The 23050-nt window shown below is 49.4% G+C and overlaps 3 protein-coding genes across 3 annotated transcripts; 2 read left to right on the top strand and 1 right to left on the bottom strand.

Moving 5' to 3' along the window:
* Nucleotides 1-248: 248 nt before the first annotated feature.
* On the bottom strand, nucleotides 249-2969 carry LOC137916891 (angiopoietin-2-like; the record flags this gene model as incomplete). The annotated part of the gene is made up of 3 exons (XM_068759849.1): nucleotides 2606-2969; nucleotides 967-1122; nucleotides 249-370 (listed from the first exon to the last, which is right to left on the bottom strand). Coding segments are annotated over exons 1-3 (596 nt in total), but the record flags the coding sequence as incomplete, so codon positions are not given.
* A 3471-nt stretch (nucleotides 2970-6440) lies between these two features.
* LOC137916893 (uncharacterized) lies at nucleotides 6441-8042 on the top strand. The gene is made up of 3 exons (XM_068759851.1): nucleotides 6441-6585; nucleotides 6676-6805; nucleotides 6898-8042. Exons 1-3 carry the CDS (start codon nucleotides 6441-6443, stop codon nucleotides 7358-7360), a joined length of 738 nt encoding a protein of 245 aa, XP_068615952.1. The 3' UTR covers nucleotides 7361-8042.
* A 3283-nt stretch (nucleotides 8043-11325) lies between these two features.
* On the top strand, nucleotides 11326-22841 carry kif19 (kinesin family member 19). Its single transcript, XM_068759850.1, has 20 exons — nucleotides 11326-11364; nucleotides 12650-12730; nucleotides 16866-16976; nucleotides 17078-17165; nucleotides 17241-17377; nucleotides 17613-17738; nucleotides 17828-18022; nucleotides 19376-19522; nucleotides 19606-19728; nucleotides 19829-19976; nucleotides 20050-20215; nucleotides 20322-20502; nucleotides 20610-20865; nucleotides 21013-21137; nucleotides 21210-21364; nucleotides 21453-21557; nucleotides 21789-21913; nucleotides 21986-22374; nucleotides 22466-22626; nucleotides 22712-22841. Exons 1-20 carry the CDS (start codon nucleotides 11326-11328, stop codon nucleotides 22839-22841), a joined length of 2988 nt encoding a protein of 995 aa, XP_068615951.1.
* The last annotated feature ends 209 nt before the right edge of the window (nucleotides 22842-23050 follow it).

Raw genomic sequence — 23050 nt, 5'->3', positions numbered from 1 at the left:
ATCCGGGCTCATATGGTGCTAGTAAAAGAAAAGCTGCAGTGAGGAAAATAAAAATATTGCTACCAACTGTAACTAAAGCCAAAAACAAAATAATTTTGGTATGAACAGTTAATGACTGCCGGGTGATGTCTGTGAAGATGAAATCATCTAAGGGACTCGCCCTTGTCATGGATGAGGATGGAAAAGAGGCCCTTGTCAAGTCTTTAAAAGTAGCTTGGTACAGTAAAAACCACTGAGTATGGGTTCACCTGTTTCTATCACTGAGGCGTGATACCTCCTGGGTCTGCAGGAGAATATGTTTCTCCAGCTGGTTTGTGAAGAGCGAGTACTCGAGCAGCTGGATCTCCAGGCGGCTCGTCTGGTTCAACACCTATAGATTGATTATAATAGCTGTATCACATGTTGTGCATGTAGGAAGAAATGGGGTTAATCTGTGATTCAAAGTGCACCAATCAGCTAAATACAGTCAAGCATAGTTGGCGGTCACTCAGCACGCCATAAGGCTCATAATGCTAAGTCTTTGATCTCACACTGGAAACGGTAGTGGTACTCATCTCATACAAGGCACAGATTAAACAAAACATGGGTCAGATTTATGAACTAGGTGAGCTTTCATGTCTGCTTTGAAAAGGGAAAAAGAAAGCACAAGGACTAAAACAAGCAAACCTGCATCAACAGCTCTGTGGCGTGATTGAAGACACATCTGAGCTTTATGTTTTAATTGGCTGGTCAGACATGTATCTCAACTTATTACGTCAATCAAAGCCAGATGAAAGTTGTTTAAAATCCTTATTTGTCCTGTCCTAGGTGTATTTTCTCAGGATGTCCCAGCATATATATATTCATTAAGTGCTTTGCAAGTGACATCATTTGTTTTTGCATGGGAGAGAGGCCCACGGTTGTTTATTTAGCCTGGCTGCAGACAAGTTATCTCAGACTGGCTCGAATGCCGTCTGATTGACTCACCTGGGTCTCAACGTCTGACAGTTTGCGGGTTTGCTCGGCTGATTGGCTGAGGAGGTTGGTTCCCATCTGTAGGATGGCAGCTGTGTGGGTGTGCACTACATTCCTCTTCATTTCCTCCATCCCAGAGCGTACATTTTCTTGGATGAAGGTCTCCAGCTGTAGGGAAAAAAATGGAAACTCTGAGAATACTATCCAGAATACCAGAATACCAGCTCTTTTTAAGTTTTAGCATCCTGAGGGTGTTTGCAGTTCCTCACCACCCATGTCCAGCCATCTATCTGCACAACACTTAAACGACAGTAAAAATGCACTGAATGTCGGAAAATAGTGAAATCCGCCATATATTACAGGAGGAATATGAAGTGGAATCCTTCATGCTTCTGAATAGCTTTTCATATGAATATGCTGACTTTGTGTGAATGTTATCAAATTCAAAATTATTCAGCTTCTCCCGTGGTGAACAATGGCATTTGGTTCAATGTTGAGTGGGCAAATACTTGCATATGGCAATAAAGCAGAATATCGAGCAACATTTATGACTTTGTGATTCTGTAGAAATATCACACATTGCTGGTAAAACTACAATTGGAAAATTTCATTACAGTTAAGAAAGAAATCAAAGCGTAGAAGTACAATTGGTTTGTATTTGTTTTAATACAATTTCACATATCAGTGGAATGGGATGTGGTAACGCAGCTTTTTTGTTTGTATAAAATAGTGAACTAAGCAATGAAATGGAAATTAATCAAATAAATTGTTTGTCTTCTTGTAATGTTTCTCTGTTTCTTTCTTCCTCCTGATCTTGATCACCAATGTCCTCATTCATTCAAATGATCCCTGTTCCTCTTGGTCTGTTATTCTTTTTACCCTTATTCTGCTACAAGAAAACTCAGAGACCATAATAAATATGATCAGCACAAAAGTTATTAAGAGATTACCAAATAAATGAAAACCAAATGCAGCACTACCAAAGATCCCCGCATCATAATCAGCCCCATGTGCTGAAGCCTGTCCAAGGGGTTCCTATAATAAAGCTTTCTGTATTGCAGAGCTCTTAATAGATTCACATTCACATTCACTGCAGCTGTGTCACATCCTACAGCATGCAGCGAGATAAATCTTGCTGTGTACAGATCTCATATGAGAAAATCACCAGAGGCAATATCTAATTGTTGAGCCTGTGGACTCAATTATAGCAAGAGAAGAGAAGTGGAACGTATCTGCTGGGTTCTCTTGCAACAGATAATGATGGACTGATGCCCATTCGGCTGACTTTGGAAGGTGCATTTATTTTATGGAGGCATAGGGGGGTACACATTAAAAAGTGGCTTAATTGATAGTCTCTAAAAGAATATTAAAATATTCTGATACCTAATGCTGTAAATGTAAGTTACTGCGTTGATCCCTTTGTTTTCCCTTTAGCTTCATCATGAGGTTGAGTGCAACCTTTTGGCAGCTAAGGGCAATGAACAGCCTTCAGGTTTCATGAAGTTGTATCCCCCTTGGGGTGAGACTGATTCAGAATACTACTTTTTTTTTCACACCCTTCAGCCTTTTGCATGCCTGCAAGTGAAAATATGTCATACAAAGAAAAGGACAGATAGTTGGAGAGGGAAAGTGAGCAATACAGGCACCGTACCTTCTGCAACCATAGGGTGTTATTCTCCATAGCGCTCTCCAGACTCTCCAGCTTCCTTTCCTGCCAGGAAGTCCTCTCCTTTTGGACCCTGCCGAGTTTAGGTTGAGTTTTATCCGGTTGGACATCAGGTGGCGAGTCCCTCTGGAGGCTGTTGGTGACCTGGAAGTCATTTAAAGGGTGGCAGTGCGCCGCCTCAGGGAGGATGAAAGTATAGCTACAGCGGCCATGCTGCACATGGTGCTGCTGCCGCTCTGAACTCATAGCCAGGGCCACCAAGTGGGCCAGATAGGTTAGGGCCAGGGCCAACAGGCGACTCATATCAGGAGAAAGAGAGATAAAATGGAGAAATCACAAGTGGTGCATGTGAGGTTCCTCTTTGATCTTTTATCTCTGCTTTTTTTCTCCCCACTCTTCTGTTAAAAACTCAAGATTCACCCGTCCAAAGTCTGTTGTCTCTATTCCACCTTTGACGTATCCTTCTCCTTGCTGCCTTATTCAGCCCAGTTTGTCCTGTTCCGAATGAGGATCGTGGATCGTGTCCTATTGATTCTTAAATTCATGCTCTCAGGCGGTGCATGGCTTGAAATTCAGAAAAGTGTTTTTATCCAGAGGAGAGAAGTGGTGAGAGGAGGAGCGGAGTGGAGGATGGCCCGTTTCATGTTGCCTGAAAGTGGTAAAGCGCTTTAGAGAGAGAGAGAGAGAGAGAGAGTACTTCCACAACAACAGACACACGCGCCTCCTTAGCACATAATCACTCAACCACTCAGTTTCGCCTTGAAATGTGTGCGATACTCCTTTTTCCAGGGCTTAAAATAAGAAGGTACAAAAGTGCAAACTGCCACATTGTTCATTACAAACAAAGAACTTCCCCTGACAAAAGTTTTGCTCACTTTATTTGACTTATTTGATTAAATGCAGACACATTTACTCACACACTGGGGTCTAAAATTGACATATGCTTTATTGCATCACCACATGTTCAGCAATTCAGCAGAAATACGTTATTCAAGTCCTAAGTGTATTTGAAAAGGTGCAATAAGAAAGATGCATTAATTCTGAATAAAAAATAAATACAAATTGTGACCTACGTACAGAACAAAACTATGCTATTTTCTTTAGTTTATCCTGTTTAGGGTCACAGAGAGGGGGTGGAGCCTATCCCACCGAACATTGGCAACACGTAATGAAAATATCCTTTTGTAAAACGATTGTTAATTATGTTTTTAGCCTTCTCTAGATGTTTGTTTTCAATGAAGTCACTTAAACACTTGCACTGTCAATGCCCAACACCGAGAAACATGAAAGTCAGATGATAATAAGCAACACATAACAAATACGATATACTATGTGACCAGCAGAGGGCACAAGATCATTAAGGAATAAGGATGGAGCACGAGGAATAGTAATAGAGACTGCGACATTAAAGTTAGAGCGCAAGCTCATTTGTTCATTTAAGAAGTCTCATGATGATTTAAGATGAACAACACGGTCAGGTTGTAGTGGCGTAGAGGTAAGCGCTGCTGTCTCACAGCAAGAAGGTCGTGGGTTAGATTCCCAGCCCGAACAGGAATGTGCATTTTCTCCCCATGTCTTTTTGGGTTGTCCTCGGCCCGTTACAGCAGAAAAATAAATGCATAGGTCATGCATCGGGCAATTTCTTTGCAGGAGAAACATTGATGATGATGATGAATATATGTATTAGATAGAATGTTAGAGTACAGGTACAGTCAAACAGTAGCATGTATTACAGTACAAGTACAGTCAAACAGTAGCATGTGTAGATCAGTACAAGTACAGTCAAACAGTAGCATGTATTACAGTACAAGTACAGTCAAACAGTAGCATGTGTAGATCAGTACAAGTACAGTCAAACAGTAGCATGTGTAGATCAGTACAAGTACAGTTAAACATTCTGTTCATAGATGGAATACGAATGGCTCCATATCAGAATAAAATTAGCTCATAAAATGAAAGGACACAACTGCAAAAGTGGCTTTTAATTCATGGCCAATTTGTTTTGGCTGGATCAAGTCAAATCCAGCCATTGTAACCATCAATTGTTTTGTTAATATATATATATTTCTTAATATTGTTGTTTTTATATATTAATGCACTGTGTGCATACTGCTAATTTAGTAATTATGACTTGAGTGGATCTTTGTTGCTGATATAATTTACCTCTGGGATTATTAAAGTGCAGAATTTCATGGGGTTGTATTGCGATAGACCGAAAGCGGAAGTACCGCCTCCTGTATTGTAGTGACAGCGCGCACGCCCAATGAGAACCCTAAAGGTACCTGATTGACGTCTCGATTGACCAATGAGCGACGGGATCGTCGCTCTCGCGCGGCAATGAGCGCGTAGCTGATTTGCAACCCGCCGAAGCAGCAGCAGAGAAGGAGAAAAAATGCCGCTGGCTTCGTGGCTGACCGTTCCAGGATCAGTATCATTATAGGGGAGCCCCAGACCGCAGTTCGGTGAGTGGGACAAGCCGAAGCCGTCACGAGTAGCGGCGTCATTTGGTCCGCTCCGTTCACCCCGGTGGTGCGGTGCTTCAGGCCCGGTTAAACGTTGCAGAAAGAGCGAGCAGCAGCCCGGCCCGGCAGCCATGATGAATGTTAGCGAGGGGGGTATTGTTAGCGCGTTTAAAAACCTCCGGCGGTCGCTCCATAGTTAGTTTGTCAACGATATCACGATTCAAAATGTTAGCGCGGCTGTGAAAACGTTCATGGAGACGGAAGCGTCGTCTGTGGTGTTAATGGTGAAAAAGTTCACTTTTAAGTGGCGCCATGACGCACAGAGCAAAGGCGCATCCCCGGCTGCGTCCGGTCGTTCTGTAAAGCAGGACAAAACATAACAAGTTATTGCTATGTAAGTGACGTAAGGCAAACTCTGACGTCATCGCACGCTCTATTTAAAAGCTTGTTGTGAACAACAGGTAAATAATAACTTTAAAATAAAGCAGTTTAAAGACGAACCAATCCCTTTTCTTTTGTTTTTTTTGTTTATCCACAGTTAACATCTGTTCCGGTTTTGTCCTGATCAGCCTGGAATCCGCTCGATGTTTGAATGTTTCCAGTTGGCTGGTGATTCCTTCTGTTGGGGGGCAGAGGACGACGCTCCATCGCTAGATGTACCTCTCGGGGGCGGGTACATCAGCCTCTTGAGATTTATTTAGTGACGATGGACCCGTCTACTCGGATGATGGGTCTGGATGCCCAGGGAAACATGGTTTTCACTCTGGTGAAACCAGTAATGAGTATTTTTCAAGTGTCTTCGGAGCAAACGGGCAGCGCGGGACCCGGAGGCGTGGGGCTGCAGGGTTTGCCTGAAAACGCCATGATCATCCCTCAAGCGCAAGGCCAGGCTCAGCTGGACCAGAACCAGGTGGAAATGCACACCCTGCAGCCTCTTATTCATCCTCTGATGCAGATTGCTGCCCCACTCCAGACTCAGGTTGTGCCCCAGAACCAGGACCTGCAGGCACTAAGTCCCAGCACAGGCCCACAGTCCACCACCCAAATGCCTTTCGCCGAGGTGTCGTCGCTCCTGGATCCCAACATGAAAGGATCAAAGGCTCGTAAGTTGGCCAGTTGTGTAAAGACGACACATTTATCGATTTGCTTTTTTTAATATTCTGTTTTTGTTTTTTTTATTAATTTAGCCCACTAAGCCCAAATAAATTGCCGAAAGTTACGTCCAGATACCGGAACTGCTGAATCCGTTTCACCCTGTGCCCCCCCCCCCCCCCCCCCCCGCCCTGCCCTGCTGCATTTTAGGAAAGCATCTCATCTCGTACGATGAAATCAAACGCCGCCTGGAGGCCCCGGAGAAGATGTCGCTGCGCTCTCTGGCTGCCTACACTCGGGTCAGCAGGGGCCCGGCCAGCAAGAAGACCCTCCTGGAGTCGCTGAGTGTGTTGGGCCTCATGCCGAGCACGACCACCTCCGTGTCGTCGTCCTTCTCCAAACTCACGGAAGGTGGGCCGGGCTGCTGCTGCGCGTTTACGTGGCGTTGAAATACTCCAGCGTGGAACTCAGCTGTGTTTTCTTTTTTGCGCGCGTCTTTAGGCGACACCGGCACCTTGTGTGAGGACATGAAGGATTTCGCCCACGACTACATCGACTACGGCAACATGGCCAAGCAGCTCATCCCGGAGATGAATACAGTTCAGCACTGGTCCAAAATTATTGAAACTAAGTATGCTGCTGGTTGTTCTTGTTGCATCGCGCGACCTTTGAACTTTGGATAAGTCTTTTTTTTGTTTTTTTTTTTGTTTTTTATTCTCTCAGGAATCACCTGGAAGACATGCGAAAATGTTTCAAGGACCCAGTCAACAGCGGCGCGTTCGACAACGTCACCCACGGTCTGGGACTGGGAATGCTGGGCATCGCGCTGGACATGGTCGTCACGGTAATCGATCAGCAGATTCGGATCCTGTCTGGCGCGGCGGCGTCAGACCCGCCTGACTCCGGTCCGCCAAAGCGCCGCATACGCAGACGTCACCGCAAAACCCACCCGGCCGACGACGAGAAGTTTCACAAGGGTTCTGGAGGGGTGGACGAACAGGGGAAGGTCATTCTGAAAGGCAGAGGGCGAGGAAGAGGCAAGAAGAAATGGCAGGAAGCCGCGTGTCCCGCAGAGACGCATGCGCCGCAAGGCAAGCCGGATGACGGGGAGAATAACGTCCTGACTCTGGTTTCGGTAGGATACGAGACTGTTTCCAGCGGCCTCACTGCAGTCGGGCCCGTTTGACAGGACCGGGTCCAGAGAACCATCGTGGATTGAGACTATGGGACTCTGCAGATATGACGCTGGGAGTGAGCTCATCGAGTCCAATTTAGGGAACAGTTCAGCATCTTAGAGAGAGTGGAAGAAGAAACTCTACACCTTTTTAAAAAGGAAAAAAACGGGGGAAAGGCTCACCTTGTCCAAAGACGGATGTGAAACTCACCGACCAATATGGATCATCGGTTCGGTCCAAGTCAGCGTGGAATCGGCAATTTTACACTTATTATTTAAAAATAGCATTTAATGTGTTAATGGGCTGAACGGGTTAGGGTAGTTATTAGTTTTCTTTATCTCTCTGGTTACCAAAGTTAACCCCCCCCCCCCCCATCTTTCCCAACCCCTCTGTGTTCCTCTGCCTTCTTTCCTAGCAGGTTTTATATATGCACGTGTCTTGTTTACTATTTTAAACTGTCCGTACGGAGCTCCTGGTGTAGAACCCGCACGTCTAGGATTCTGTGTCTGCTGGTGGATAAAAGCTCTCTTTTCTCCGTCGTATTTATTGTTTATTTGTTGAGATGGACGGATTTTGTTCTGCAATTGTTTGGAAGCTGCAAAATTCAAGAGTTGAGTTCCATAAAGATATCATTTTCATATCTACGTTTATTCCGTTGTCTTGTGAAGCATGTTATAAAAAAATGTACCAAGATGTGCGACAATACCATTAATCAATTTATTAATCGCAAATATTGTGGGAAATGCTCATTATTCCCAGATAAACACCGTCAAATCACTCTTTTTGTCCACCCAATAGGCCAAAAGTCGTGTCTTCATTTGACCGAAGGCTCGCTGGGCTTGGTCCAGATCCCTCTGGGCCACATTGGGTTGGGCCCAGAGGGATCTTTTTTGCCGTCAAGCGATTCTTTTTGTAGCAAGTAGACACTGATATTCCTGAGGGACATGGTCTCTAGAGAGGCCATATGTCAACCATCTTGGGATCAATGACCACTGTAGCCCCATCTCAATGGGATTTTTTGTGTGAAACGCTAAAATAATGTCACCTGGTGTTGACTGTGGTGGAAGCGGCTTGCTCATCCGGTGATGATGGTGCGACTTGAGGTAATGCTGCTTGTGGTGCGTTTCTTGTTTGACCAACCGTTTCCTTTTTGAAGGAGATTACAGGTGTCTCAGCTGGAATGGGCTCACAGTACTGGGACCACCTGGACATTCCTCAGAGGTCCTTTCATTTTCATCAACACAAATGAACTGCCTGGTAAGTTCTTCAGGACTTTGATGAAATGCTTCATTATTCTCTTCACACTGCCGCTCAATGCTCTTTATGCTCTTGTGGGTATCACTAAATACTACTAGATTCAGTTCTTCAGTGGTATCAGTGAATACTTTCTACAAAACGTAGACACTGATACTGAGGGGACCTGGTCTCTCGCCAGAGACCATGTGGTGGACATGGTCTCTGGCGGTGACTGATCATTGATCATTGATCGTGGGGGCAGCAGCCTAAGCAGGGAAGCCCAGACTTCCCTCCCCCGGCCACTTCCTCCAGCTCTTCCGGGGGGGATCCCGAGGCGTTCTCAGGCCAGCCGAGAAACGGTCTCTCCAGCGTGTCCTGGGTCTTCCCCGTGGTCTCCTCCCGGTGGGACGTGCCCTGAACACATCACCAGGGAGGCGTTCGGGAGGCATCCTGAATAGATGCCCGAGCGAGCCACCTCACCTGGCTCCTCTCAACGCGGAGGAGCAGCGGGGCTCTACTCCGAGCTCCTCCCGGATGACTGAGCTTCTCACCCCGTCTCTAAGGGAGAGCCCAGCCACCCGACGGAGGAAGCTCATTTCAGCCGCTTGTACCCGCGATCTTGTTCTTTCGGTCACTACCCAAAACTCGTGACCGTGAGGGTAGGAGAACGAAGGTCGACCGGTAAATCGAGAGCTTCACCTTTCGGCTCAGGTCTCTTCACCATGACTAATCTGTGCAGAGTCCGCATCACTGCAGACGCTGCACCGATCCGTCTGTCGATCTCCCGCTCCATCCTTCCCTCACCTGTGAGAACAAGACCCCAGTACTTGAACTCCGCCATGCGGTTGACATGGTCTCTGGCGGTCATTGATCTTGGCTTTTCAACGTTTTTTTTTTAATTTGTTAAACATTGAAAAACCATGAACAAATGTTTCATGAGCGGGCACGTCAACGACCACGATCCATGGATTACTTAAGATGCTCAAAATCCATCTGGAGAAAGGAACAAACATACTGTTCCTTCTCTCCAGATGTTTTAAGAGCGTCTCAATGATCATATCATAGACCCACTGTTTCTGTGTGGACAGATTCAGGCCCACCGTCCAATTGCTGCCCATCTGCCGGCACAAGTCTTTGCAGACGGCCTTGGCGAGCTTCTGGCAAATCGGGGCACTCAACGTGAGCGTGCTCACGTTCAATTGGCGGAGTTTGCCGGCGAGCATGTTGGTCAATTGCCGTATAATGTCCCCTGTGTTCGGGACAAAAACAACTTGTTCTTTCAGAATTTTGAACACAATTGTTCCGACAATTCCACAGCACTGCCTTTCCAGGCTGGTTTCCTCTCTCTCTTCTGAAGACGAAGTCATTGTACATGCACGAAAGTCTTCACCCTCCTCACTTATATAGTGGCGAATAGGTGTTGGTTTAGGTAGGTGGCTTTGAACTACAATACATCAAAACAAAACATTAATAGATTCAGTAGATCAAAGCAAAAGTCTCATAGCAGATGTTAACAGCAACGACAGCCTAGGCCCCTCCCACCTTGTGACGTCATTTATGGGGTGTGCATAATTACTCACTAATAAAAATAAAAATAATGAAAATGTAGTCTCTTCTCACATGTGAATTCAATCTAATTTCTCAAACACAGTTGGCGACAGACTGGCGAACTCACCATGCACCATTTTCAATTTCCCACTTATCGGTACTTATTATTCGTTTCCTCTGTCATAATCCAGAGCAGCCTCATATTGGCAAATGATCGAGTACCGTTTGAAAGTTCATGCAGTCCGTGCAAACGCGCAGTTGTTTGTTTTTAACAGGTGTAAAAAACAGAAAACAGATGGCGCTTTAATAATTTAGGAGTGTAATTCATAATCCCTCCACCAGATGTCAGTGTATCCTTTAAGAAATGTTCAGCGGAAGCTGTACAAAACATTTCTGCGTGATGGAAAAAAAAACAGTTTCAGTGAATTCGTGACGGAAACAAAACCGGACAAAGAAGAAATACACGAAGAGAAAAAAAAATAGTTTCTATCTCGTGATATTTTGTTAAAATGGCATCTATTTCATGAAGGTGTCTTTTTAATTGTTATTTTGCATCTGTGGACTAATTTATTTTTATTTTATTGGTATTGTTAAATGTCAATGATTTATGTACAAAGGACTTTCAACGGAAACAAGACCTCAATGGCTTTTTCGAAATGCTCCTCTGAGACAGGATGTTTGACTGTACTTGTACTGTAATACATGCTACTGTTTGACTGTACTTGTACTGTAATACATGCTACTTGTACTGTAATACATGCTACTGTTTGACTGTACTTGTACTCTAACATTGTATATAGCTAGCTAGCATTGCCTCTGGGTTTCCTGTGCAGGTTGACAGGTGCTCCATCTCCAGGGGCAACGCCGGCGCGCGCGTGCACGCTCATTAAGAGAGAGAGAGAGACGGAGGAGAACGACAGGGAGGAGAGGGAGGAGGAGGAGGAGCGACGGGGCTGGAGTCACCTCCACGTCTCCTTGTCTCTGACTCAAAAAAGCGGAGGCAGAAACTCGGGGTGAGCGCGTTTTATTGCGGAGGCAACCGGAGACGTTAACCGGAGACGTGAACCGGAGACGTGAACCGGGGTTCGCGTGAGGCTCTTCGGAGGAGGTGGCGTGCAGGTGCCCCCGCTGAGGAGTCCGGCCCCGTGTCCCAGCTGTTGTTGACGCGCGTCGGCTCGGACCGAAAGTGACCATGAAGGAAACGGGGGAGGGAAAGGACCACCAGCTTACCGTGAGTTCGCGCCTCCTTCCTCTTCCTCTTCCCCTTCCTCTTCCTCTTCCCCTTCCCCTTCCTCTTCCTCTTCCTCTTCGTTAGAAACAGCCGTTGTTGCGCTGCTGTCTGCTGACCAGGAGCGGGGGGGGGGGGGGGGGGGGGGGTTGAGTATCTCACCTTTGCGACAGGTGTCCCACGTAAAGAAGCGGCCTTACGTCATAAAGAGCGCCGAACACTGGATCACCTGCAGCCCGGCCGACCCACCTGAAGCATGGGCGGAGTTTGACATTTGTGCTGGGGGGGGGGGGGAATTTTGGACTGATGTGAGTTCACCTAATCTATCACGTTTTCGAATAGAATAGAATAAAAAGCCTTTATTCTCATGGCGTAGTGACTACACAATGAGAGTAGGCGTACTGTGTTGCATTAAAGTAGTTAGATTACATGTTTTTAGAACCAGAGTCGTACCTGGAGAAGAAGTCACAAACCTCGAGAAAATGTCATCGTGATTCTGACTCGTGTCCCTCCCTGCGTCCACGATATGGCAATCCGAGTTTAGACAGTCGCCTCACAATGTCGATGACCTTGCATAAATAGGATCTGTTCTGTTCAGCAGCAGACGTGTGGCTTTCAGAAAGTTTGTCTGCTACAGTTCCTGCAGACGCACTTTCTTTCTTTCTTTTTTTTTCAACTTTGACATTTTTTATTATTTTATATTACATAAATACAACAAAAAACACAGAACTAGTGAGGGCTAGGTCATTATGGTACAATTTGTAGAAATGATAAGAAACATCAGGTACAGTTCAAAATAAAGTCATTCAACAAAGGTCTTTAAGGATATAACGGTCCCATTTTTCCCAGAGTTTATCCCCCTTCTCCTTCTGCAGGTGGAGAGAAAAAGTCATTTTCTCCATACTACGGACAGAGTTAACATAATAATGACAGGTTATATTTTTATTTATTTAAACTCATATTCAATTAATGCCGCCAGAATATGTCGGCATTTTTTACAGACTGAACCAAAAAAAAGATTTTTTTTTTTTTTATAAAACTGAATGCAATTCCATTTTTCAGACGCGCCCCCCCTGGCCCCCCCCAAACTCCACCTATGACCTGAAGGGTCACTTTCTCCCTCCAGACTTTCTCCTTTGTGTTTTATGTTTTATATTTGCAGCCTTTTTACGGTCCCACCTGGGCAGGTAGATGGAATTCTGTCACGCGTCCTGATTTATTGGAGAAGGAGGTGAGTTCATCTCAGCGTCATCAAGGCGCTTCATTAAAGTCACCTCTTCCCCTGCAGGTGGCTTTGAGGATCCGCCCCCTCAGCAAGGCCGAGCGGGAGGAGGAGGCGGCCGCCGTGGCGTTCAGGCTGGACACCCAGGTGAGCTAATATGGGGGGGGGGGGGGATTGAGACGCTTGGGATGGATCCATTCTGCTGATTCCCTGTGGCGTTATCCTTGTAAATGGGCTATGACGGCCACTGGGGGGGCGTGTCCTGGTCCTGGTCCTGGTCCTGGTCCCGGTCCAGTAGGCGTTTAAACTGCTCCCTCGTGGGGTCGGCAGACGGTCGAGTTGATTGGTGTTAATGTAAGGAAATGAAGGGACGGGATTAGCTGAGACGGATAATCCTCGGCGCTGACTTGTTTGCCTGTAAGAAGTAATTCAATCACGTCGAGTCTTGAGGACGACGTCGGCGCTACTTCCTGCCGTGACGTCGTTAAAACGAGGCTCGTGCACGCCGGAGATTAAAGCGGGGAGATGTGGTGCTGACTCGGCGAACAGAACCGGGCCTTGTTATCGTCTCCAGCTGGACGGAGTCCACGTTTGTCTTCTGTCCCTTCTTCTCCTGAACAGAACCCGGACGGTGACGTGTGCGTAGCAGCACGCCGCCGTGCTACACTTTTGTGTGGTTGTTGTGTTGTTTGTGAGGCGGTGATGACCATATGGCTAGGATGTTAGCGCTCAGACAGATTAGCGCTTTCTGGCGGCTGACTTTGCCGACTCAGCGGTAGAACCCAGATCAGGCTTTCCTGCTAGAGAGCAGACGGGCTGAGATGATCTGATTGGATGGGTTTTACCTCCGGCCACCTGCTCTCCGTCTCTCCGCCTTTAGCCCCAGGGGTCAAGCCACGCCCTTGCCCCCCCCCCCCCCCCTGGAGCTTTAGCCCAGGAGAGGTGATGTCATCCTTCCTTAAACTCAGGAGGACATGAATGAGACGCATGAGACGACCGTCTCGTCTCTTTCTCGATGCGGATGTTGCCTTGGAGATGACGCATGTTTTAATCAAACGTTTTACACTGACACCTCGCACGGAACGTTTTGTTTTATACCCGTAATTAGATTACATTAGCATCAGTGTATTGGCTAAATGGCCCTTTCAGTAGCACTCGTTAGCTTGGGTTAGCAGTGGAGCTGTTAGCCGCCCGCAGGCTAACCCTCAGCACGTCGTTGGCCAGGCTCGCCTGTCAGAAGCACACAGTGGGGAGTGCTTTACAGTGAGTCTTCGTCTCCATGGTGACGCAGACAGCGTCGTGGGGACTGTTTGTTTTTGTGTTGTTGTTGTTTTTAACGCTGGTCCTTACAGTCTGTGACGCAGAAACGCAGCGAGGGGTGAAGCTCCTTTTAGTTCTCGTTTGTCCGTGTTGCTGCATGACCTTTCTCTCATAAACGCCTTTTTGATGCAGTTTTTCATAACCCTGCGAGAGAAGGTCAACAGGTTTGTTTGTCAAGGTCAAAAGCGCTCGGCAGAATTTAGCAGTCAAGAACAAAGCCGGTAGCAGTCCGCCCGGAGAGGAAGGCGTCTCAGAACGCTCGGCTGTGTGTGTCGTGTCTCCTGATGCTTCCCGACACAAAGCGGGAGGTAAACGGAACGGCCGTAGGTTAGCGTCGCCGTGCTACAGGATAGCACTTTATATTCACAAAGGAGCGGAATGAAATGAATAAGAGTGAAATACAACTCCGTATCCATCGCAGTCATGGCAACAGAGACCGGTGCGTTAGGACGTCGACACAAATAGACGTCCGACCGCACGGAGGAAAGCATCCTCAGCTTTCCTCGTCTAGATCTCCTCTCCATCTCATCCCTCCGCTCCGGCCTCCTTCCTGGCACGTAAAACATTTCCGTGTGTCGTATGCGAGCCCTCTCGACGACCTCCATCTCTGTGAAAAGGTCACAATCAGGCTGTTTGGTAATAAGGAACCGAAGGTGTGGGTTCTGAGCGCCGTCCGGTCCTCAGGCCTGCTCTGGGACCGGACGGTCCCACACACACACACACACACACTGATCCACAGCCAGGCGTCTTATGTGACCTCAAGACACGCCTCTGCTATCATGTCGCCCCGTATCAGATAGTCGCCCCGATCCGACATCACCTGGAGCCCCTGAAACAGGATATGAGGTAGCAGGGAGGGTCACGGTCGTGTCCTCGGAGAGCTTCGGTTGCCTTTCTGAAAGGTCACCTTCAAAGGTCGCCTTAAACGTCTTTGGTCGATGGCTGTACGGGTCTGGACCCGTCTAAAGCAACGGATGAGAGAGAAGCCTGCCGTCCACACAGGTGCATGTACACACACACACACACAGTAAAAATAAATACACGTACATGTTTCAGGCATCTGAAACGGCTCCACATCCGGGCTCTGAGTTATGGATTTGCAGCGGAAATGACGGCGATATTATCAGTAAAATGGCGTACCGAGTCCGCCCCGCTGCTTTAACAACCCCAACGGGAAAGGCGTGGGGCAGGGGGGGTTGTCATCGCCCCCCCCCCCCCCCCCCTGCTGTTTATGACATCTGAATGACTCCATCACACTAATTGGTTTCATGTCCCTGCATGAGCAAGCTGTTGTTTGACTCCGGCTGATCTCTTGGAGGGTATGAATATTTTAAGAGCCCTTTCTTTCGTAGCTACGGCGTGTAAATTTATGTTCAGACCATTTGGGGTCATGCTAAATGAGTTTAATGGATGCACACAGATGGAGATCGGCTGCGTTGTGACGTCCGTTGTGAAAAAGAGACGGCGTGATTAAAACTGGCACCGGGTTTTCAGAGGTTGTGGACCAGGAAATTGCTTTCCCTTCAGCGGCCCTACAGGTTTCTGGCCTGCTGGTTTCAAACCAGGCCAAAAATACCCCCTTTAGACACCCCCCCCTCATGCCCCCCTGGTCCAGGTGGTCCATCCTGAACCGGCCACGCAGGTCTACTTGTTGCGGGGATCTGGAATGCTGCTCTGCTCGTTGCTACGTGTTTATGGCGACACGTTTCTATGCGACTGCGTGACAACAGGAGGGGACGGCGGTTTCCATGGGAGCGCCGTTCCTTGCGTTGGATGTCAACACTGAACGGCTCAGACCGACCGATGCGTCCGGCCGCGCTCTGATGCCCTAATTGGATCTCCGAGGACCGCTTGACTGCGGCGGGGCACCCCGGCTGGCAAAGCCTCGCCTCACGAAGGTTACCTGGAGTTCACTGTGGAGTCACGGAACCAGAACCCGGAAGCGCTGGTTGGTCTTATATTGACCACGAGCGTATCGTTTCACACCTTTATCAGAAGGTTTAGTGGCGCGGGGTCAGACAGCAGCTGCTGTGTGTGGATGCTGAGGAAAGACGACAGATGGGACCAGAGGCGTCATCTACACCCGGTGCCTTCTGTGATTACCCAGAGTGCATGGGCGTGAGCGGACGCCGTGCACACACCGTTACCCAGAGCGCGTGCAGATGATGCTCACGCTCCGTGGCTTACCCCACGGGCCTCGAGGTTCTGCGTTCCATCGCTGCAGGTCCGGTCGTCAATCTGAATCTGGCACGTTTGACTTCACTCAGAGTTTGGTGCTTCCATCGATCGATGGCGAACAGCAACGAAACGAAACGCATCCTCATCTGATCGATACGAATAGCAAAATCCAAAATCTTCCAGGAACTGTGAGAAACCGCTCTGAAGCTCAATGAAGGAGTAAACCTGAAGGACAAGGAGGAAGTGGTGTTTCCTTAATAACCCCCCCCCTCCTCTTGAATCTCAAATGAAGGGCATCAAAGTGAGCGGCTCATTGGTCGAGGGGCTCATCGAACAAGCCGGGTGCTTCAGCTTTACAGGCCTGAGAGGAGAGGACTCCCCACCAATCAGCCGAGCATCCTGGCAAACCCGCCGCTGCCCCACTTGATGATATCTGAAGGGTCCTCTGTGGCGCCGGCGGTCGGTACCGCTTCCTTTTAATCTGGGCTCGACCCGGCTCCGGCTCTGAGCTTTATATTTTTGCTGCCTGCTGTTCAGGCTCAGGTGGAAGTTTTCCCCTCCTCAGGATGCTGCTGGGTGAACACACGCGACCTTCGCTGTGACCTTGTGTGTGGCAGACGTCCACTCGGGACACTGACGAATGACACTCCGGTGTTTTCTGCTTGTTTCTTTTACTCTATAAATGACAACAAAACGACCGCCTCCATAAAACTCCGGCAGAATTGTGCCAGGCTGTATTTTTTTTATTTTTCCCATGTCTTCCTCTTCCTCCTCTTCATCACAGATGATTGTTCTTATGGACCCAATGGAAGATGCGGCCAACATCCTGCGTGCCAACCGCAACAGGGAGAAGGCGTTCAGGTTCGACGTGGCGTTGGACGAATCGGCGAGTCAAGTCAGTCAAACATCGACGCTCAGATATGTGGAAACACAGGTCTTTGTGTTTTTTTTTACTCCAAACACTGGTCTCCTTCTGCCCCCCCCCCCCCCTTGCAGGAGGAGGTGTACCGAGCCACGACCAAAGGCCTGATCGAGGGCCTCATGTCGGGCTACAACGCCACTGTGTTTGCATACGGACCCACAGGTTGTGTGTTCGTGTTTTGCAGGACCTCCAGCGTCTGAACGAACGCGCTCCTCATCTCGGTCTCTCTGCTCTCAGGTTGTGGGAAGACGTACACCATGCTGGGGACGGACGAGGAGCCGGGCATCTGCGTCCGGATGCTGAACGACCTCTTCCGTGCCGTAGAGAAAACCAGTGACGAAGTCCTGTCCAGCATCTCCATGTCCTACCTGGAGGTCCGGATCTCGTCTTCTGCAACCTTTCCTCACAAATTCAGTCGTTTCACGTTCCTTCAATTTCCCTTCGATTGGTATAATATGTGGGGGTTCATTTTGTTCCGCTTCAGACCACTCAAAGCCACTCGTGTCCTCCGGATGTTCTCTGACACCAGACCTGTGTGCTGCTTCGGTGGCGGTTCTGCTGTCAGGCGGGTCCAGCGCCGGTTTACATTCCTCCCTCTGTCCCTTTTAGATCTACAACGAGATGATCCTGGACCTGCTTAATCCGTCGTCTGGTTTCCTGGACCTGAGGGAAGACGGTAAAGGAGTGGTGCAGGTGGCCGGCATCACGGAGGTGTCTACTATCAACGCTCAAGCGGTCAGACAAGCCCCCCCCCCGACAAACTCTCTCTCTTTTCCCTCAATGAAAACACTGGCCCACATGAGAACTCCGACCTTTGTCCTCAGATCATGGAACTGATGAAGAGGGGCAACAAGGAGCGCAGCCAGGAGCCAACGGCTGCCAATCAGACGTCATCTCGCTCCCACGCCGTGCTGCAGGTGACCGTCAAGCAGCAGAACCGGTGCCGAGACATCGAGCAGGAAGTCCGCTTCGCACGCCTCTTCATGATCGACCTGGCGGGCTCAGAGCGAGCGGCGCAGGTGTGTTGATCAGGCGCTTCATCTGGTAGCGTGTTAGCCTTACCAGGGTTCTGGCTCAGGAACGTGTCGGAGCTGAAGTCTGCTCACTGGGGGGGGTGCTCGGCAGAGCGTCTCGACAGCAGTCCGGAGGATTTAGCGTCCCATAAACCGCAGGAGACTTTAATAAAAGCCTCTTAATGTGTGCCGTTACGGCCCCCGTTAAACACCGACCTTTTCACAGTTGAAGCGCCCAAAAATAACGTCACGATATAGTGATGGGAATATTTTAGTTTAGAACTGTGAATGTCTGTCACCTCGCCATAGACATTAGTTCACACTGACTGTAGTCCACGGTTAAGCAGCCTCCACTCATCTTTTTTTTTTCTTTTTTCTATACCTTGTCTGCATTCGTGCTCAACAGTGACAACGTACACGACGTCAGTCACTGTTAGAGTTCTATGCAATTTTTATTCTTATAGTGATTGTGACCGTCACCTGCCCTCTTGGCAGGCTAGCCTATTCATATTTTATTAGTTTTATTGCCTGCTTACCGCCGTAGAGGGCTGTGCACACCGCAGTGAACATATAACATGGACAAACAAAAAGTGACAAATACACAGTGTTCTGAAAAAGTGCAATGGATTTATTTGTGCTCCTTAATTCTACCCCTTCCATCCAACCATCACCAAGAGTTGTCCCACTACACCAGGTTCACATCCGTCTCTTCACTCCACTCATCTTAACCCTCCCTCCTTTTTGGAATAACCCCGTCCCTGAAGGGAAGCTGACACAAGACAAACGTGCTCTGGAGACTGTTTGAAAGGAACGGCGCCTCGGTGCTGATAAAAAAAAGCCCACAAGTTGTTCATTAATGAGTGAGCAAAGCCTGGAGATCTCCACAGGGTCAGATTTCACCACTGAGGAGGCAGCGCCATCTCCTGGACGGGAGAGGAAGCGGACAAACGGTCCAAAAGACAAAGCCGAAACTGTCTGGTCCTACGGTGGCCGGGACGTGCAAACCACATCGACAAATGAACAAGAAGCGAAACACTTTTTACAAACGCTGTTCATCATCAACATCATCAAAAACTGATCCGCTCACTTCCGGGTCAAACCTGGATTTGAGACGTTCCCTTTCCGTAAGATCGTCTTGTTTCGGGATTTGTAAGTGCCGTTTGCACGTCCCGGCCCCCGTAGGTCCACTTCAGACAACACAACACGACATCTATCTTTGGTGCTTCCAAATAATAGTCAATAAATAACATCAAAAACGTTCCCATGAAACCAAACCAGGTAGAATCTTCCTCATTCTCTACTGGCCGTCTGCAGTAAAAGGCATTAAACGTACCCTCCATCTGTCTTTGGTTCTGTTAGACCCAGAACAGGGGCCAGCGTTTGAAAGAGGGGGCCCACATCAATCTGTCCCTGCTGGCTTTAGGAAACTGCATCAACGCTCTGAGTGACAAGCACGGCGCCAAGTATGTGAACTTCCGAGACAGCAAGCTGACTCGCCTCCTGAAGGTACGGCAGGTCGCAGGTTTACTCGGCGCCGTTCCCTCATCCGGCCGTTGGAGTCCCATTGTTGTTCCTCTTGCTTCTGACAGGACTCGCTGTGCGGCAACAGCCGAACCGTAATGATAGCCCACATTAGCCCCGCCTCCACCGCCTTCGAGGAGTCCCGTAACACGCTGACGTATGCCGAACGTGCCAAAAACATCCGGACACGGGTGAGTTCACCCAGGCAGAAGCAGAACGAACTCAGTCACATGGTGGTGGTGGGGGGGTTCAGTGTCAAGATACCAGAGTGTTGTTTTCTTCCCGCCTCAGGTGAGGAAGAACATGGTCAACGTGACGCACCACATAACTCAGTACACCAACATCATCTCTGACCTGCGCTGTGAGAACGCGCGACTCAAGAAGAAGATCGCAGATCAGACCAGTCACGCAGATCGGGCCGACATCCGCCACGTCCAGGGTAACGCGGCGCCCGGCGTGGACGACCAATGGGCTCGCTCTGTTTCCTAATGATCTGTTCACGGCTATTCCAGCGGAGGTCCAGGCCCACTCCACGCAGCAGAGCCAGGAGGAGATGGAGAAGTTGAGGAAGCAGCTCTCGGACGCCGTTCGCCAACAGATGGAGATCAGGAAGGAGCTGGAAAACCGAAACCTGAAGGTCGAGATCAACACTTCCAAACACCTGCTGACCATTGTCGAGTGAGTGCGACGCGTTTCTACCTGACAGCGGTCCGTCTTTGATCACGCGTCCCGTCCTGGCTCCAGCTCCAAATAAGATGACGTGAGTCCTTGTCCGTCCCCCCAGCTGGGAGCAGAACAAGCGCAGGAAGAAGTGGCGAGCAGAAAACATGAAGGAAAGCGTGAAGAAGGATGAAAGTGAGCTGGACTCAGACGCCCTCGATTGTCCAGAGAGCCAGGAAGGAGCGTCGGCCAGAGAGAGTCTGGACACGCTCATGGATAAACAGAAAAAGATCCACAAAAAGAAGGTGAGATCTTTTTCTTTCTTTTTTAACGGGGGGGGGGGGGGGGGGGGGGGGGTCGTTTTCCTGTTAGTTTCTTTTTGATTAATTCTTGTTCCCACTCATCTTCCAAGACATCCCTCGAGTGCAGATTTCTGGAGATTCGGAACAGGACCCGCCACCTGGAGCAGCTGCTGCCCCAGCAGGTGAGCTCGGAACAGCAGCGCGAGCTCCTCGACCTGCTCTGCAACTTCCACGAGCTGGAGATCACCAACGCGGAGATGCTGAAGGACAACGTCATCCTGCAGAAGATCGTCGTGGTGCGGCGCTTCAAGCAGCACAGACACCTGTGTGACGGGATCATTCAGCAGCAGAGACGGCTCATCGACAGTGAGTCAGTCGGCATCATGACCGCGGCTCCCTAGAAGCCGGTTTAGATTGGGTGGGGGCGGGGGCGGGGGGCGGGGGCATCTGTTTACCGTCAGACCTCCGCTCTGATCCTGTCCGTAGTATTAAACTGTACGTTTGTCCTTCCAGACCATAGTCTGCCTGTTCCTCCACACCTCCAGCAGCTCTATGAGACCTACACCAGGGAGCTGGATGAGAGGAGGGCGGACAGACGGATGGCGCTGGATAAGGTGACCAACAGACACGCCGCCAAGGTGGGAGGAGTTTAATAAGGCGGCCTAGGTGAGTATAGTTGGCCGTCATTAATTCCGTGCGCTTATTTCCAGGGGGGCTCTCTCCCCAAGATCGCCGTTCGCAGTCGGCGTCAGGACAGCATGCAGGACACGGACTCCGACCAGGAGAGCGTCCGCAATACGTGCGCCGATAACGGGCGGAGCCAAGTCAGGCAAACCTTCCCCCCCATTCTGCCTGAGCCTGTCCTGTAAGGACATCTTCCTCCTCCTCTTCTTCTTCTGTCTGCAGTTTAGACTTTGAGCAACCGTTTAATGCTGTCTGTTCCTCCGCCTCAGGGACGATGACAGAGTCTTTAAAAATAGTCCTCTCACCAGAAAAATGAAAAACCCGGCTGTGATGACGCCGCCGCCCATCCACGTTAACGGGCGGGGCAACAGAGAGGTGAGGGACATGTCTCACGGGCAGTCCAGTCGCTGTCCTTCTGCTGACGTTTTCCATTTTTTAAGTTCCAACATAAACTTTAATCTTTTAATCTTCAGCTCAGCAGAAATACAATGACATCATGTTCCTAACTTGAAGTGATAATCCAGTCGTCTGGAGAGACGTCAGTGATGAAGGTGCAGCTCTTCAGCGGTGAAGGTCTAATGACGACTGTGCATCTTGTGTTTGCGGCTCCAGCCCCCGACCACGGAAAGCTCTCTGAGCTACACCCACCTCAGCCACAGCGTCAGCGGCCGCCTGGGCTCGTCACCAGAGAGCAGCGAGACCGGGGCAGACGCCCCCCCGTCACGAAGGGGTGAGTCTGTGTGCAGGACGCCCGGGTTAGCTTCACGGGCTAAGCCTTTTGTCTTGTCCTCTGTCTCCACAGAGCAGCGGCAGATCCTAAAGGGAGTCCAGAACATCGCCGTCAAAGCGGCCTGTCTCCGCTCCAAAGCCATGGAGCAGGACGCGCTGCGGTTCCCGCCTCCCCCGTCTCCCCTGGACCACAAGAAGCAGAAGAGTAGCTTCTCACAGATCGAGGGACCCCCCAGGGGTTTACCAATGCCGCGGGGCAGGCAGCCAAGCCTTGAGCTCAGACATGCCACCTCAGACGACAACCTGTCCTGCTGCACGGTCGAGGCGCCCAGCCAGCTAGCAACCTGGACACGGGTACGTAACCGCCAGGCCGCCAGCAAAAACCAAACGGCCCGAGACGTGGCCTTTGGGGTTCACCACAAGAAGAGGCGCTCGCACTCCTTCGAGGTCACCGGTCATGCAGTCAGTATTCTGCGCTTCGCTCCTCGTTCAGTTGTTTTATTGGGTTTTGGACAAATTTGATTTGACAGTTTCCTCCTCTTCTCACCTGCAGGTCCTTCAAGCCAAAGCGACCGCAGCTTTGAGGTTACGTCCCCTGGACAGCACATCAGACACTCATCTCCATAACAACGTGCAGTCCCAGGTGCCCACGCTCCGCCCCCAGAACAGAGGGGTCCCGCCTCTCACCAAAACCAGGCCACACCCCCACAGGCAGCAAGCAGGTGAGACCGCTCTCAGCGTCCACGGAGATCTCGTTTCTTTGCTACATGATAATCCTAACATGGACTTTGTTCTGTCTCTCTACCGGACCGGCAGCAGAACCCTCCACAGTTCACACGAATAACCCGAGACGGGCTACGCAACTGCAGCAGCCCCCGTTCTACGTCACCACCGCAGGCGCCGGAGGCCAGCGCACACGCAAGCACTGAACCGTTGCATCAAATCCCTATTTCTGGTCCCCGGACAGATCAGGGTCTCGACTCGAGTTTCACTCAAATCCGGTGGATTAAATGTCTTCAAAGATGTCGTTCATTTCATTTCATGAGACATCCGAACACACGAAATAAAACTTGAGAAAATGTATTAAATGTTTGGTGTTTTATTTAACTTGTGTGCCCAGTCAAAGAGGGCTCCCATG

This window comes from Brachionichthys hirsutus, unplaced genomic scaffold, assembly GCF_040956055.1.
Source record: "Brachionichthys hirsutus isolate HB-005 unplaced genomic scaffold, CSIRO-AGI_Bhir_v1 contig_520, whole genome shotgun sequence".
Lineage (NCBI taxonomy): Eukaryota > Metazoa > Chordata > Actinopteri > Lophiiformes > Brachionichthyidae > Brachionichthys > Brachionichthys hirsutus.
The sequence above is the reverse complement of the archived record's forward strand: the minus strand, read 5'-3'. Positions and strand labels throughout refer to the sequence as shown.

What these genes read in the sequence shown, in the direction of transcription:
- LOC137916893 (XM_068759851.1), top strand. Translation starts at nt 6,441, where the DNA reads ATGTCGCTGCGCTCTCTGGCTGCCTACACTCGGGTCAGCAGGGGCCCG. An exon ending in CTTCTCCAAACTCACGGAAG is followed by an intron (nt 6,586 to 6,675) that starts GTGGGCCGGGCT and finishes GCGCGTCTTTAG; the next exon opens with GCGACACCGGCACCTTGTGT. An exon ending in TCCAAAATTATTGAAACTAA is followed by an intron (nt 6,806 to 6,897) that starts GTATGCTGCTGG and finishes TTATTCTCTCAG; the next exon opens with GAATCACCTGGAAGACATGC.
- kif19 (XM_068759850.1), top strand. Translation starts at nt 11,326, where the DNA reads ATGAAGGAAACGGGGGAGGGAAAGGACCACCAGCTTACC. An exon ending in CGTTCAGGCTGGACACCCAG is followed by an intron (nt 12,731 to 16,865) that starts GTGAGCTAATAT and finishes TCTTCATCACAG; the next exon opens with ATGATTGTTCTTATGGACCC. An exon ending in CGACATCCGCCACGTCCAGG is followed by an intron (nt 19,977 to 20,049) that starts GTAACGCGGCGC and finishes CGGCTATTCCAG; the next exon opens with CGGAGGTCCAGGCCCACTCC.